General features: G+C 37.3%; 2 protein-coding genes across 2 annotated transcripts in view; one reads left to right on the top strand and one right to left on the bottom strand.

Annotated features, from left to right (window-relative positions):
- The window catches only part of LOC139740464 (E3 ubiquitin-protein ligase NEDD4-like), a gene marked incomplete at its 3' end in the record, with an annotated part of 60,072 nt that extends 51,093 nt beyond the window's left edge, over positions 1–8,979 (bottom strand). Inside the window, exons 1-3 of the mRNA XM_071651058.1 lie at positions 8,861–8,979; positions 1,360–1,445; positions 135–219 (exon numbers count right to left, since the gene is read on the bottom strand). Coding sequence (XP_071507159.1) covers positions 135–219; positions 1,360–1,445; positions 8,861–8,893 — 204 coding nt within the window. The remainder of the gene's footprint in view (positions 1–134; positions 220–1,359; positions 1,446–8,860) is intronic.
- Positions 8,980–10,476: 1,497 nt separating this feature from the next.
- Positions 10,477–15,295, top strand: LOC139740447 (5-formyltetrahydrofolate cyclo-ligase-like). Its single transcript, XM_071651045.1, has 3 exons — positions 10,477–10,596; positions 13,132–13,390; positions 14,901–15,295. The coding sequence occupies exons 1-3, from the start codon at positions 10,486–10,488 to the stop codon at positions 15,125–15,127; spliced, it is 597 nt and encodes a 198-aa protein (XP_071507146.1). The 5' UTR covers positions 10,477–10,485; the 3' UTR covers positions 15,128–15,295.
- The last annotated feature ends 679 nt before the right edge of the window (positions 15,296–15,974 follow it).

Raw genomic sequence — 15,974 nt, 5'->3', positions numbered from 1 at the left:
GTTGGGTCACAACCATGTATTGCACTGATGGCCGCAAAAAAGTTGAGCAGAAACGCACTCTAGGGTTGCCCCTGGCAAGCAGGCAAGTGGATTTGCACAACAGCAGCTATACAATGTGTGGAGAGGATATTTACCTTCTTGATTGTCCTAGTCTGTACCACTGAGATACCACCATCGTCTCGGTCACCTCGGAAGAGCTTGATCCTTACATAAGGATCACTAGATAAAAAAGGGAGAAAGAGAAAAAAACAAACACACAAACAGGAGAAACAAAGTGTCAGAGACGCAAACAAATCAGGTCAAAAGATCGGAAAGAAGGAGTGGAATGGGTTTGTTGTAACTAATACAGTGAGATGATAAGATGACTATGTGTAGCTTTTAGAGATTGCTTTTCATTTCTTCTGATAGACTAAACACACAAGAACACGTACTGGTCAATAAACATGAATACATACAGTATATTATGCAGTGAATTTACCTTGCACACTGTCATTAGCAATCAACAGGGAACATTCATACCATAGGAAAAGAAACTTCTATGGTTGAATACTGTAATATGCACATTCCTGACACAGTGCAATATTTCTTACTAGATGTCTAGTTTTAAAAAAAAATGTATTTCTTCCTTCAAGCACAATTACTTTTTAGAACAACTTCTCAACAGTCACCCATGAAATGATTACAGAAGGAAACATTTCAGACAATGTACTACGACCGTATTTAAAACTTCTGAATATATCTAATTTTCTCTTCATTATCAGGTCATCATTTGTTTAGTGTTACATGATATGATTCTTTAATTCACAACGAACATAAGACATGGAAAATTTAAATTTCATACAAAATCTCACACATTAAATTCATGATCTGCCATATCAACTGTAATATCAAACTACTGCTTATCTGCAGGAAAGTGTCACCTGAAAGTACTCCATGCTTTATTTGAAGTGTATTGCATTGATGCCATTTGGGAAAGTGTCACCTGAAAGTACTCCATGCTTTATTTGAAGTGTATTGCATTGGTGCCATTTGCTTGAACTGCTATTACATCACTCTGTATTTGAATTCCCTGATATAAAGATGCATCTATCTCTGTAAGCAAAAAAAAAAGTAATAAAATAAATAATAATAATAATAATAATAATAATAACAATAATAATAATAATAATAAATAAAAAATAAAATAACATATTCACCATTACGTTGTATGCATGTGCCATTTGCCCACCATCAATAGCAGAAAATGATAAGCAGAAAGGTTGTACTTTTTATTCAATAAGTAGGGAAAGCCAGAGAAAGAACTGCAATGACTCTGCTGTTTTCTAGTTTGTTGGCAGTAATGATGTACAGCATACGTACCTTGCTCCAAATATATCCTTTTTGGCAAGTGCTCTGCCTTCAATGATCCGAACCTTAACAATACGGGTGGTGCCAGGGGGCTCCCCCTGTTGACAGAAAAAAAAAGAAAAGAAGAACAGATGTTTGGGGGGCACATTGGTAAATTCCACATGGTACAAAATCATATTGGACATTATGTACACAAGTGTACACAACATCACACCTCTTACTGATAAGCGACTTATAACTGAACTGTAACCTGCACACACTACACCTTTTGTACAGTTGTATTTGTCAGACTGGGCTTGTGCAATTATCCAAGCTTTCCGCACGAGTCTAAATTTTTGCGAACCAGAACTACCTGATGATTTCGCTAGTGGTTGAATTCACGATCGTGGAGTACTGTACTGAACAGAGAAATGTACAGTATATGCGCACGTCACCTTCAATCTGGATCAGACTCAATATTTTGTGAATAGCGCCTGACTTGCAAAATTCGTGAAAATAAAAACCTCGCGAAATATTCAGCGTATACAGTACCTACACGTACAACGTACTTCTTCCCTTTGTCACTCTTTTGTTTCTCTTGCACAAGTCACCCATATTTACATCAGAAGTAGTAAAGTACCCTCTTTGTCTAAAGAGCTTGCAAACACATTACGCCTTGCTTTAGATGTAGCCTTTCTGTATGTTTAATCTACAAAATTGCTTCTGTTGTTTCACACTGTTTTGTGTTCTCCACACACATAATGTAGTATTGTATTCCTCCTGATCAAATGAAAATGTGTATATTCACAATATGTATAAATCAAATAAATTAAATCAAATCAAAGCATTTAAATTTCTGTTTAAAATGCCATACTGTACAATGTCCGTGTAAACGGTGTATATTTCACAAGTATATTTGGCATACTGGAACTTGTACGACAACTTTGCAAGCGATTGAATTTGCAATCGATAACAGCATTGATGGAATGACAATCGATTATTCCTTTTAAGAGGAAAATTTAGCGGCTTCCCCACCATGGAGACATCTTTATTATGCATTGCATTTGTGTTATATTGGGTATTATCTTTTTTTATCTTTGTTAGTTTTGTAAATATTGGTCAACTTACAAAATTCTCGAAAAAAATTCTCGAAAAAATAAAAACACCAAGAAATACATCACATATATGGTAATCTAGACGAGCTTCTGCAAGGGTTACTACAAGTACATTCAGTCACACACCATTACTTCCTGATTTCCTACCAAAACAAAAGCAGTAAACCATGATTTATCAACACGCTGATAGTGAAACACACAATATATTTCCTGCTCTAGGCTGGCAGGTGAACTTTGATACAGGTTTGCAAACACAGAGTTTTCCATGTCTACCCTCAGTGGGCTCCCTTTGTGCTTCCAACCCAAATAACAGTTAAAAGTGCACATTCTGCTCCGCTGGCACAAACTGACACCCCTGCATGTGTCCATAAAAAGAAGGCGGATTGAAAGCAAAGGGTGGAAGCTCTGTTGTTTGTCCAGGTCATGCTGAATCACGTGCACATTTCTCTTTAAGAGTTCAGAATCATGAGCGGGGGGGGGGGGGGGGGGGGGGGGGGGGCATTTCATGAAGCATTTTGTCCGACAAATCTGTCAGACAGAACGCTTCATGAAATGCTCCCCAGGTTTCTCCTCTCTGTCGAGTTTCTTTGCTTTCTTTCTATCCATCCTCTTTGTGTGTGTGTGTGTGTGTGTGTGTGTGTGTTTGATTGTATCTATATGTGTTATTGCTCGTGAAACTAAGCTCAGCTTGAATCCAGAGAGCTTTATATCTTGGTTGAAGGCTAGTAATATGGATAATATGGAGCCCCTCTGCCCCGCATTTACAGTTTATACATGTGTAGAGAAGTCATTTTCACAAAATAAACATAAAATGTGTATTGCAACTCATGATTTGTGACAAATATCTATTAAGAAGTATGATTTTTTGCTCTGTCCAACTCATAATCACATGCACATTGCAACTGATTATCAGTTGGCATTTTTCTTCATAAAAAAATGATTATTACTAGTATGTTATCACTGACATGAAAAGTCCTTAAGATACAATACCATGGTCAAAAAAAAAAAAAAATGCCAGTCTTATCCAGTATACTTTTCAGAAAAGAAAAAGTAAGTAAGAAAGACATTTTTGGGAGAACCTGAGCTCCAATTTAGCAGCACACAAACATCATTACAATCATTTAAATTAAGCAGATGAGGATGACAGGACTAGAAGCTTAAAAGGAGCAAGACATATTAGCTACTTTGTAGCTCCATTACCGGTATACAGTGTATGGGGTATTCATTGTAAACTGTATGAACTTTATTTTCAGCTTTAGTTGCCATCCTGCTTTGTAAACTTATTTTCATTATTAATATACAAATGTAAATATGTAAGATGCACACTGGTGCATGGCCCATACTTAAAAATGTGGAAAAAGACCAAAAGAGAGTGATTTTAGGATATATGAGTGAATCCATAACAACTATTAACAAATAGATAGATAGATAAATATAGATGATGATGATCCACCGCATTTGTATAGTGTCATATATCTGTTATAGAAACAAGATAGTGATTGATAAATTGATACAATTATGATTTGAGTAATCAAAGGTACAAAAAAAACCTTGACATCTATAGGTTTACATAAACTGATAAATATATAGATGACTGATGTACACAGAAATGATGATGGATCAGAATGTATGAAATAATAATTAATATGATTAGGCCCATGTACACAAATGCACAGTATATGAAATAAGCAGACAAGCACAACGCGGAGTAGTCCCTAGTATACCATCTGAAGCTGCCACGAACCATCTAGACTAAGATATTTGTTTTCCTGCTCACCAATTCTTATATCTGCTTTCTTCATATTTAATCTGAAGATAGACAATTGTGGATGTAAAATGGGCCCTAATAAATGATGAGACATACACAGGGTTCATACTCTTTCTCATTAATTAAATTCCATGACTTTCCATGACCTTTCTAGCCAGAATTACATGACTTTTCCATGACTATTATACATTTTCTTTTTACACATCAGACTGAAAATTTGATCTCAAATAAAAGTGAAGCAAAGGGCATTGATTATACACATCTCACACAAACAACACAAACAATTTGCAATTCCCTGACTTTCCATGACCTTTTCATGAAAATATCAGGTTTCCATGCCTTTCAAGGCCTGGAAAAAGACTAAGCCAAATTCCATGACTTTGGACAGAGGGTCCTGAGTGCGGCAAATGAGGGATCTAGGTCTGTGTGCGCGACTGAGAAGCCTGCTCAATGTCATGAGCAGGGCTGATCAGAGTTTGCCATCAGCATGCACCAGAACTTATTTGCCCCAACCGTATAACAGCAGACATATAGCGCGCATAAAAATAAATTTTGTAAAGAGTGTATTTTTGTCAGAAATTAATATGTACAATAATGATATTATAAAGATAAACGCGTAAATATTCATATCTGAATGATGCGCCTCAAATATAAGAACAACAAAAACAAAACTTTCCAGGCTTTCCATGACCTGTATGAACCCTGCCTACAAGTGCAAACAGCCATGTGTAAGTATACACACAAAAAGTTAACCCTTGATTCCTTCCAGTGACCACATGGGTGCAGTCCATAAGTGCTACAGCCAAAGATACTGTTGATGATATAAAACTGCTTAAAATACAGTAATTATTGTGGGTTACAGAGGGTATAACTTTGACATACAAGCATGTATTGTGTTTTGCCAAAGCCGAGATCACACAAGAAATCTATGTAATCATTTTTTAGTTTTTTTAGGGGGGGGGGGATATCCTTAACAGCCATCTCTTTATCATCCAGAGACTTGGATGGTTCAAAGTTTAAAAACAGGAAAATTGCTAAGTGGTCACTGTCTTGTGTGAATACATGTAGGCAGAACAGAATCCTTCTGGTGAGGCTTGGAGCTAGCATATAATATAAAATGACCCCACTATTAAACAAAACAAAACAAAACAAAACAAAAATTAACTAGAAATATCTATTGCCACACAACAGAAGTGTATCCCCCAGGTCATTTAACTATAGGGGGTTACGAGTATTCCAAGATGGATCTGTACATGTATACCAACAACAGAAGGAGAAGAAGAAAAAGAAAAAGAAAAACAGTCAAAAACATGAGCAGATAATACAAGTCAGCAATCCTATGAACTTAGACCCCATAAAAGATAGAACACTGAAAGCAGTATCACCAAAAACAACAGGAGCCTAGATTTGACCATCATACACACAAGTACAAAATCACAGATATCCGTCACAAAATGCCACTTGCATACCTGCCAACCCTGAGACTTAATAAATCTGAACAAACAAAGAAAAATTATTCAAATATCTGAACTTTCATAAATTTCATATACTTTACTACTACAGATATTTCCAAAAAATCAGAACACATTGAAATTAATGCGTATTCTTTCAATGAAAAATCTGAATATTCAGATTAAAACAGAACAGTTGGCAGGTATGTGCTTGTATGGCACACATAGGACACTAGCTAAAATATGATCTTTGACCCTTTAAAAAGACAAACATTGAGAGCAGCATTACCAGAAACAACAGGGTTCTAAATTTTGACACAATACAGGTCTTTAGATCCTATGAGTTAAAAAAAAAAAGTGGCTAATAGCTGAGGACATACAAGAAATATTTAACATGGTCATGGCTTCTGACCCAATAAAAGGAGGAACAATGGGGGCAGCATAACCAAATCTAGCACAGGTCAAGATTTGACAATGATACATCTCTGTACTAAATTTGAACAAAATACTTGGGTAAAATGTATTTGCTGTATCAAATTTTGTTGTACTAATTTTCTTCAGCCATGTTCCTTTTACAGCTGGTCCTGATTATCAAATGGGCACTGTACTGAAGGTGTGTTTTGTATGTACAGTGTTTGGGTGAGAGATTCAGATCAGAATCTGGTTGTACACAGTTGTTCAGAAGTTGTAAATTTTAGACTCAAAGGCCAGAATTTGAGAAGGTATTTAAATCTAGTCTATGTTAAAAAATGCTAAAATTTTCTGCGTGAATGCCTGTGACAAATCACATACATGTACATATTTAATAATGACCACGCACTGATACTTGCATGTGAAATGTACAGTGTAAGCTATTTTGAAACTGAAGTTAATAGCCATCTATTATTATGTGACATATCATTCCAGTAATGACCAAATGATAAAAATCAATGTACAGGTAGCCCTATAAATGATTAATGCCAAGTTCAATGAAGTTGGTTGAGAAATACAGTTCCTAGAGTGCGCACGAGCACACACAGCCACAGACAGACAGACAGAGGCAGACACATGCACATGCACACACACACACACACACACACACACACACACACACACACACACACACATCTACATCTCTATAAAACCAATTTCTTTCAACTTGCTGTAAAGAATCATTTGTTAGCCATTGTTTTAAGCTCCCCATTAACTGCAATTGCAAGATTTGTCACATAGACCCCCTAAATGGGATCTACAGTAGGCTAGACAGTCAGTACACTTTAGTTTTAGATTTTGCAGGCAGCTGCAGCATACAACTTTATATGCCTTGATGCTCGCAAAGACTGAAAGAGTTGTTTTGAGCTACGACATGAAGCTTGATGTCGATATCATTATCAACGGTTCTTGACAACCAATTGAGTAATTTGAAATAAGCTAACTACAGTAGTGATTAGTATTAGACATTGCATCATTGTGTGAATATGGCATACAGATATTTGGTTTTGTAGAATTCAAGCTATCTACGTTCCAGAAAATGTTACTAATGTAACAAATGTACATTTTTATTTAGCACCAGGGGGGTGTTTCACAAAGCTGTTCTTAAAGTTAAGACGGACTTAAGACCGACTGGTGATCAGTTCTTATGTGCTATACTTATCAGATTCTCAATATTTCAGCACAAGAACTGATCACCAGTCGTTCTTAACTTTAAGAACAGCTTTGTGAAACACCCCACAGAATCATTAAGATAATGGAAGATAATCAATAGGCCTACATACATTTGCATGTCTGACTCTTCCAAGTTCCATAGTTTTATTTATCAATATCATACAGGGATCACAGTGATCACAAAGCTACAAATAATCGTAGATTTCTACAATTCAAGTTGAGTTAGAAGTAGACCACGTCTAGTTGCATTATTAATATTAGATTCAACGTTTATCAACTTGTAAGTTGTAAGTGTTTGTATTCAAGATCTAGAGTAGAACTCTACGTCTCGAGATCTACAACTCCTGTAGGATTTAGACAGGATCTAGACCCTAACGGTTAGAAGTCTAGTGTTTCTACTTTGTCTTTGTTTGTCTGAAGCTACCGTGGTGTGGGTACTTAGATGAGACATTCTCCTGTTTTCCCCCCTTCGGATTCAAGTCTTGTTCATTCTAGTCCTCGCCCCAGTGAACATACATTGTATAGCTATCAGACGCTGTTCTCACAGCGTCTGATCAGGCTAGACTATCAATATTTTCTGTCGCATCCGGCTACTATATACGGACCGCCTCCAAGTTGTGTTAAATGGGCTATTACGTGCCGCCATGTTTCGTTGCGTTCATCCATTTTATCACGGCATACAAAATTCCTCATTAGCACCGGGACTGCCGTGGCAATTTTTTTGACAGTTTCACGGTCTGTCACGTTTGACAATCCCATCTCACCGCGTCGTTTCAGACCATCCCGTTGACAGTTTATTCCACAGTGGCCTGAAACAGGGCTGCCGTGGCGTGGTTGCCGGGAACATGGTGTAAATGCAGCTTTACAGCTAACACATGGTATAAAATAATAACCAAGTTAGAGTTACAGAAATCCTGCCATGGTCATGGACATAGACATCATGACATGGCATGGCATGAATTAAACTTAGATAATAGAACCCCTACAGCCCTAGCATCATTTATTTTTCTTTGTAGATATCTAAAAGATAGAAACACGGTGAACAATCCCTCGTGCCTCATCTGGCTTGTCGAATACTTAATAAATTTAAGTGATACTGTAACTGTTAGACCTGCAACGTGTTAACTGTTAGTGTTAACAGTTAGAAGCTCTAGATCTAAAATTACTTGGCTTTCACTAACCGTACCGGTATATGGTCTAGAAAAACTGTTAGATGGTTAGTGGGTTCTTTTATTAATTATTATTTTAGATTCTACAGCATACTTTGTAGTGGTGTACTCAAATTGTAGCATGCAGTATTATATTGAATGCATACGAACTGTAGGCCTACTACAACAGTCCATGACAATACTAAACGAGGGCTATCCACAATCATCAATGCCAATATAATACGTGTCTTCGCTCGTGAATCCGTACGAATCTACGGTACATGTACCGGGTATGTAAGTCATGGCGTTTTGCGAGCAAAGTTACAGGTGAAATCGCATATGGTGATACTAATAAGTACCATTTTCCTAAGGTAAACGCCAAAAATACATTAACGACTTCTAACTGACCTGGATTTCGGGGAGACCATAGATTGCGGCCATATACTAGTTGTTCTCGAAACTCTTCTCAGATTATATCTTCCGTTTGTCCCACCCTCACTTTATATCATACACACAATAAAGTAGCCTCGACGATCCCCGTGTAAATACGAACGGATACCGTACCTGACACCAGTGGAAACTCGCGCGCGGTGTGTGATTATGATTGCAAGCCAGCTATCTTGACTACATGTACACACTGTAGGAGGCTGGGAGGTCCGACCGTTCGCCAAAAATAGACCTTGCGTATTTTAGGTTCGCGCGCGTCTACTGTTACGGGAGGAACCGCATATATTTTGGTGTGGTAGAAAATGAGTAGAAATGACAAGATTTTGTCTCTTTTTAGTTTTTCTTTGAAACCAAAGAAACAGATTAATAACCATCATACTTCGTACCACTATGTAATACTTAAGATATATGTAAGCTTTGGACCTTTTCCAAACACTGGATCTCAGCTGATGTGAAAACTCATAACATGATTAATACGGATGGTGTTTTATGCGCACGCTCCGCGAAACAGGATGATTCATCCTTACCAGTGTTTTCCACTTCCGCCCAACTTTGCCAAAATCTTACTGCACTCCTAATTCAACAATAAAAGTATTCATAGTGCATGTATAGTTCACTCGATGAAAGAAAGAGAAACCACCGCATCGGTTGACAGTAAAAAGCCTTGTCTGAATTGTATGTCAGCGACCATTAGGCCTATATATAGAGCTCTATAAGTTTTACAATGGGGTTTAGAAATCGCGATTTCGATTCATATATTTCATATGAAATATATATATATATATATATATATATATATATATATATATATATATATATAATACATACATGCATATACATTTACATTTATTACATATATGCGTGTGTATGTGTGTGTATGTGTGTGTGTGTGTGTGGCTCTGAATTTTCCACTGCACAGTGAATGAGCTATTAATGTAAGGACTTTTGTTCTTGTCGCTGAACAACCACAGAACTCTACACAGTTAGGCCCCTACTATGGTTACAACCCCCTCTTCTTCCATCCCCTTCCCTGCATGGTAGGATCACCGAACTAGAAACAGTTTGGTGGGTAGGACCTATATATGGGGATTTTTTTTTATTTAATTTGATTTGATTTTCTTCAACATAATTTCGCCCCCCCCCCACGCACATACACACACAAACCCAATGTATTATGTATACACAAAGATATGAAAGATCGAGTATACAATTATACTATATTTATAGCTATATATGAATCTGTATCTTATAATTCCCCTATATCATTCATTTTTTCTTCCTTTTCTTCTTCCTGCCTTTAAATAGGCCATAATTTCTTTAGCCATTCATTCTAGTGTTACTTTAATGAATAGCTACGTTACTTGTGTATCAATTTCAGCGGCTGGCTGAGACCTGCAGAGGCATATGATATACACTTTGTACTGAGAAAAGGTTTTATGGCCATATGATGAAATCGCAGAGGTTTTTCAATAGCTAATATAGAAATCGATCTTTACTGGGTACTAAGTTTATTTTCAGTTACTTAGGCAGTCTATCAATAGATACCCATCATGCACTATTTAGAACCACATCTTCCGGCTGTCACAATGGAAGCCGTAAGAGCTGCTAAAAATGTTCTCCGACAGGAATTAAAACGTCGATTAAAATGTCTCAGTGCTGACGAAAAGGTCAAGCAGTCCCACTTCATTACTCAGAAGGTAAGATGCTGTGTAATTTGTCTATCGTTGTCAGCATTGGCATGGTCATGATTGCGTTCCAGTTACCCAAGAATGTCATGACATTAATCAGACGCATAACTAGCCCATTCACTCAGCGACGACAAGCAGACGACATTATGTAGGTTTTAGTAGTAAGCGTTAGAGTCCACAGCACAGACATGTGTTTGAGAGTCAGTAAGACCAACGCAACCCGCGTTTCCGCCCCTCTGCTGTTTGAATAAGCTACATGTAGTATTAAACGTTGTAGTAGAGGCAGGGGTAGGCCTACTAATTAATAGACCACACTACTGCTAGTCTACATAATCTGTTACTGCTCTGTCTTTGTACGAGGACACGTATTTACAACTAAGATCGGCATGCAGTTCTGTATTCATTGACTTCTGAAAGTGAAGGTTATCAAAATGTGGCAAAATGTAGAAGTCGCTTTGTCAGTAGCATATATGACATGATTGAACAACATTAACTCACACTACAGTCAATACAAACACAAGTAAAATGTTTGTTTTGTAAAAACTGACCTAGTTTAGACTGTTAACGTTATATGGAACTTGTAATTCTCTGAAGTTTAACATGGTTAATAGATCTATCTAGTCTCTGATCTAGATAGTCAATATTTTACCTCTTGGTAGTATTAAACCCAGGATGACACAAATGAACTAACCCTTGACCGAAAGATCAGTCTGTATCTTGTTGTCAGGGATATGTTCCACGGAGACTAGTACGCCTGGCTTCATTGATGCAGTTTTGTGTCCAAGCAAATATATTTCAAGTACTGTGTAGACCACACTGTATCAAAATATTAATGATAGTAATAATGCTAGTAGTCTAGTATTAATAATAATGTAATAATAATAATAACTAGAAAAGCACGCTGACAGTGCAGACCTCCGCCAAGTAGCTACTTTCCACCGATGATCTTGCTCTTCCCAAAGAGATTTTTCTCCTCCCCACCACTGGGGAAAAGCTCTTTGGGCTCTTCCATAGAGATCAGTGATTTCCACCCATAGGTATACATGCTGAAAAATCGCCGATTTCCCAATATAGAAGCCTTTGTTACGTCATAAACCCTCAGCTAGCTGCGTGGCGTGCCTCGCCTCGCCATAGCAGAAACTAGAGCACGCACTTTAGTGCGCGTATGAAAACCTCAAAAATGCACAGCTTGAACTCCCAAGTTCATTGACCCTACCTGGCAAAATATCAAAAATCCTTTATAAATTCCAAAAAAATTCTCGGATCGCTACCAAAATTTAATCATCTGTTACTTCTGGCATTCTCAACCTTTCCTGTAAGTTTCATCCAAATCCATACCCTATAGTTATTTTGCACACGAACAAACAAACAAACCAACAAACCAACAGTAACAAAAACATAACCTCCTCCCTTGGCGGAGGTAATAACAGCAACAAACAGTCTTTTGTAGAGTAACACGTTTCCAATCATTCTGATCAATGTGCTGTTTATGGTAGTTGTTTGTTGTTGTTATTACCTCCGCCAAGGGAGGAGGTAATAACAACAACAAACAGTCTTTTGTAGAGTAACACGTTTCCAATCATTCTGATCAATGTGCTTTTTATGGTAGAATCATCTCAACGATGAGGTAAAAAAAATTTAACTTTTTGAGATTCTTTTTGAAAATTGACACTGAAGGTGATGAGCAGAGTCCCTTTGGCAAGGTATTCCATGCTGATGGTCCACAAAAGAAACTGTGCTCATCAACCTTCATTTTTATTCCATGTTGGTCAGGATATTAGCGCACACTTGCTCACTATGATGCTTTTGTATATTGTGTCCCCTGACATAGTGCTCTTTCATCCATTCGCAACAGTGTAACTGTACTGAACAATGTTCTCAAATATTGAAGCAGAAAATTATACTTCCATGATGCAAATGATGCAATGTATAGTTTGAAATTGTATGAGTGATTTGATACTTATTATTTTAAAAGATAATGTGTGCAAACTTAAGGCAGTTAGGTCTTGCAGAACTTCAAATCAACTGCTTGAATACAAATATCTTTTGTTGCCTTAAAAGTGAAGTTTACCCTATTGTATAAGTAGCCAATACCGATGCCATTGACATACACTTCTGCTCCTGTGTACACTCAAAGTGCATTGCAGACCTATATATGTGATAGGTGAAATTTTATGAGAAATATTTTGTAGAGTTTTTAATACTGTAAAAGTGGATATTTTCGCGCTCGGCCGGATAAGAAGAGTTTCGCGTGTTTTTAATTCCGCGGTATCAAGACATCAACTACAGGAACATATGGCAAGCAGAAATATTCACATGCTTTTATTTTCGCGGTAGTTTCTGATTGCGCGAAATGCGCGAAAATTTCAACACCGCGAAAATTTCCACTTTTACAGATAGGATTATTGCACAAACTTTTGTGTGAATTGTTGGGTTAATAACTAAGGGCCCTTGAAGAACAGAAATGGTATTGATAGAATAAGAGTACCCAAGCATAAATTTTCAACAACTGATTGTCAGATATCTGTTTCTTTTGGACCAAAGCTCTTGGCTCATCCAGTATATCAGAAAAGCCAGAGGATCTCCGTCTATCTGGCCATGAAGGATCAGGAAGTGGACACAGATGGCATCCTACTGGATATCTTCGCCCAGAACAAGCTCTGTTTCATCCCACAGTACATTGGGCCCAAGATGAACATGCTGAAGCTGCTGTCCATGGATGACTATGACTCCCTGCCTAAGACAAAGTGGAACATAAAGCAGCCAGCAGAGAATGACGTCAGAGAAGACGCTCTGCAAACTGGTAAGAATCAACTTCAATGGATATTCCCAAGACAGAACAAACATAATTTTTACAAATTAATTCATTGCTTCTTCATTATACTGATATGCCCTGTTGTTCATATCGTGTATCCCCTTTACTATCACACACAAGCATCTACACGCACAAAAATAAAACAAGAAATATAAATTTTAAATGTAGACATTCATAAGACCTACAGCCTTAGAGCAAATAGAGCAAATACATGCTATCAACACAGAAAGATCAACTTTTGCTTCCTTTCATTAACATCTTATATGATATAATTGAATATGTTACTGGTAATCTTCATTTATCAAGAACAAGATACCATTTTTGTATTCTTTTTCAAGTCTGCTGCATTGTGATGCAAATCAGACCTAATTAACAAAAACATTAATCCTCTTTTATTCAGAATAACTGAAATATAATTTTTTTTAGTTTAGTTTCCCAGCAGTAATATAGACCAAGAAAATTATATTACACTCTATGTAGTTGCTGTTTTACAATGTTTATAACATTAGTGAGTGGTAACTTCATTATGATGTTGATACCTGATCTGTATGAGTAAGAGATAGGCATGTTGACTTGTAGTATACTTCAAAATACTATCTCTGCTAAACCAGATCTTGGGCAATGCGCAGAATAACCATGATATGTAGGCAGAGAATTTTGTACACCTCTTCCTTAATCACTAAGTGGCAAAACTCAACTACTGTTATTTAACACTATTGAATAGAGATGTTGAATGAAATTACTGTTTCATTCATAATCTGTTCTCTGCTGTCCAAGAAAGGATTATGAATACCACAGGCTGTATATGATGCAGTTTTTGGTAACCTGGCTTACCAAATTGAAATCTGCCATTTTATTCATTTATTTTTTTTAACACTGTACCCTGGGTTACCAAAATTAGGTGGAAGTAACTTTTAGTGCTTTATGGAAGAGAAATCTGTTTCAACAATGATCTCAGCAGTGCAGTCAGCATCATAACATCAGCGTTCATCAAACACACTACACCAGGGATCTCGGTGTCAGACAAAGCTGCACTGCACTATGCATTACCAATAGGACATCTTCATGGATTATAATGATCTCATTTGGAATTACTCATCAAAATTGTCATAATTTATTTTGAAACCATAAAAAGTATCAGTATTATCATAATTATGATAACAAACTCGATAGCAGGACTGAATAGGTATTGGAATCATCATCGCCAAGTGCTAAATTTTAGCTGTCATGATTGCAGTGTGTAATTTTCCAACACGAGATGAACCCAGTTTCCCGGGTATGATGGTAGCCTGGGATGCCATGTGGTGCATCGTATTAGTACTTTGTAGTTGACATAGTGATCATATTTGATAACCTACTCATATTAAATGGAAAATCTGGCTCATTCATGTAAATGTTAATGTAAAGAGTTTGAAGTTTGAAGAGCTATGAGAGGAGACTTACTGCTACCAAAGTGAACGTTTGTTAAGCTGGGATGCTTCTCTAACTCTTGTCACAGGTGGCCTGGATCTGATCATCCTACCTGGTCTGGGATTCTCCAAGGATGGCCACCGTCTGGGGCGGGGCAAAGGTTACTATGACATCTACCAGAAGCGATGCGTTGATGAGACTGGAGTCAAGCCAGCCACTATTGCCCTGGCTTTCAAGGAGCAGATGTGTGAGAGCATACCTACCAACGAGAATGACGTCCCCGTGGATGTTGTACTTTATGGAGATATGGATTAGGGATCATCTCATCCCGGGTTGCACTCGAGTGGCTCCATAGATACACGTTCTCTCCGTGTCTCCTCACATCATTCGGAGGTTGTGAAAGAGGCTACCAGAGAAAAAAATTCCTCTTTCATGATTTTGACACATCATGCAAAGAATCCAGCAATATCTTGCAATATCATAATGAATCAAAAGAGACCAAAGCAACAGAAAATACTTTGTCATTTGACAAAGTATTGTCAAAGTATTTGACTTGGTCAGGATAAGACAATTGAATGTGTGTCTAAGACACATATTTCTGTGTTTGTGAATGCTAATAGTTTCATGTTCTGCTTTTGGTGGCATGACACTGAAAAGGCAATGTTTACAATACAATACAATGCAATGGTGTGTTGCACTGCCAAAGGTTAAAAATTATCTGTAGGTAAGAGCAGATATGTGCAGTTGTTAATTCACTGGAGGTAAGATATAGAATTTGGTGGGGGGGGGGGATGATGTGATCTGAAGGGGAAATTAACCTTCCATCCTTACAGAAGGCAAAACAAAAAAATTAAAAGATGACAAAAGAATCATCTTTGGATGTGTTTTGTACTCAGAGATTCATTTGTGGATGTATTTTGACAGAGTTTTTAAGTCATCATGGAGCAGTGCCATTCAGTATTATGATATCTCCAGAGTACGAAGAAAAATTTCAGAGACGCTTTGGAATACAAGCTTGCATGCAATGTCAGATTGTGTCAAATGCATAGATTAGGGATGCTACTATTAAAGAAGTGTGCCAAACGTATGTCACATTTGGACAGATTCATGAGGGCAATATGTGGAATCCATTTGTCCAGAATGACGATTTCAGAAACCATCT

Source organism: Diadema antillarum, unplaced genomic scaffold (genome assembly GCF_040938485.1).
Source record: "Diadema antillarum isolate AM-2024a unplaced genomic scaffold, OU_Dant_1.0 seq00000854_RagTag, whole genome shotgun sequence".
Taxonomy (NCBI): Eukaryota; Metazoa; Echinodermata; class Echinoidea; order Diadematoida; family Diadematidae; genus Diadema; species Diadema antillarum.
This window is presented reverse-complemented; position numbering and strand designations above follow the sequence as displayed.

What these genes read in the sequence shown, in the direction of transcription:
- LOC139740447 (XM_071651045.1), top strand. Translation starts at nt 10,486, where the DNA reads ATGGAAGCCGTAAGAGCTGCTAAAAATGTTCTCCGACAGGAATTAAAA. An exon ending in CCCACTTCATTACTCAGAAG is followed by an intron (nt 10,597 to 13,131) that starts GTAAGATGCTGT and finishes TTTGGACCAAAG; the next exon opens with CTCTTGGCTCATCCAGTATA. An exon ending in AGAAGACGCTCTGCAAACTG is followed by an intron (nt 13,391 to 14,900) that starts GTAAGAATCAAC and finishes CTCTTGTCACAG; the next exon opens with GTGGCCTGGATCTGATCATC.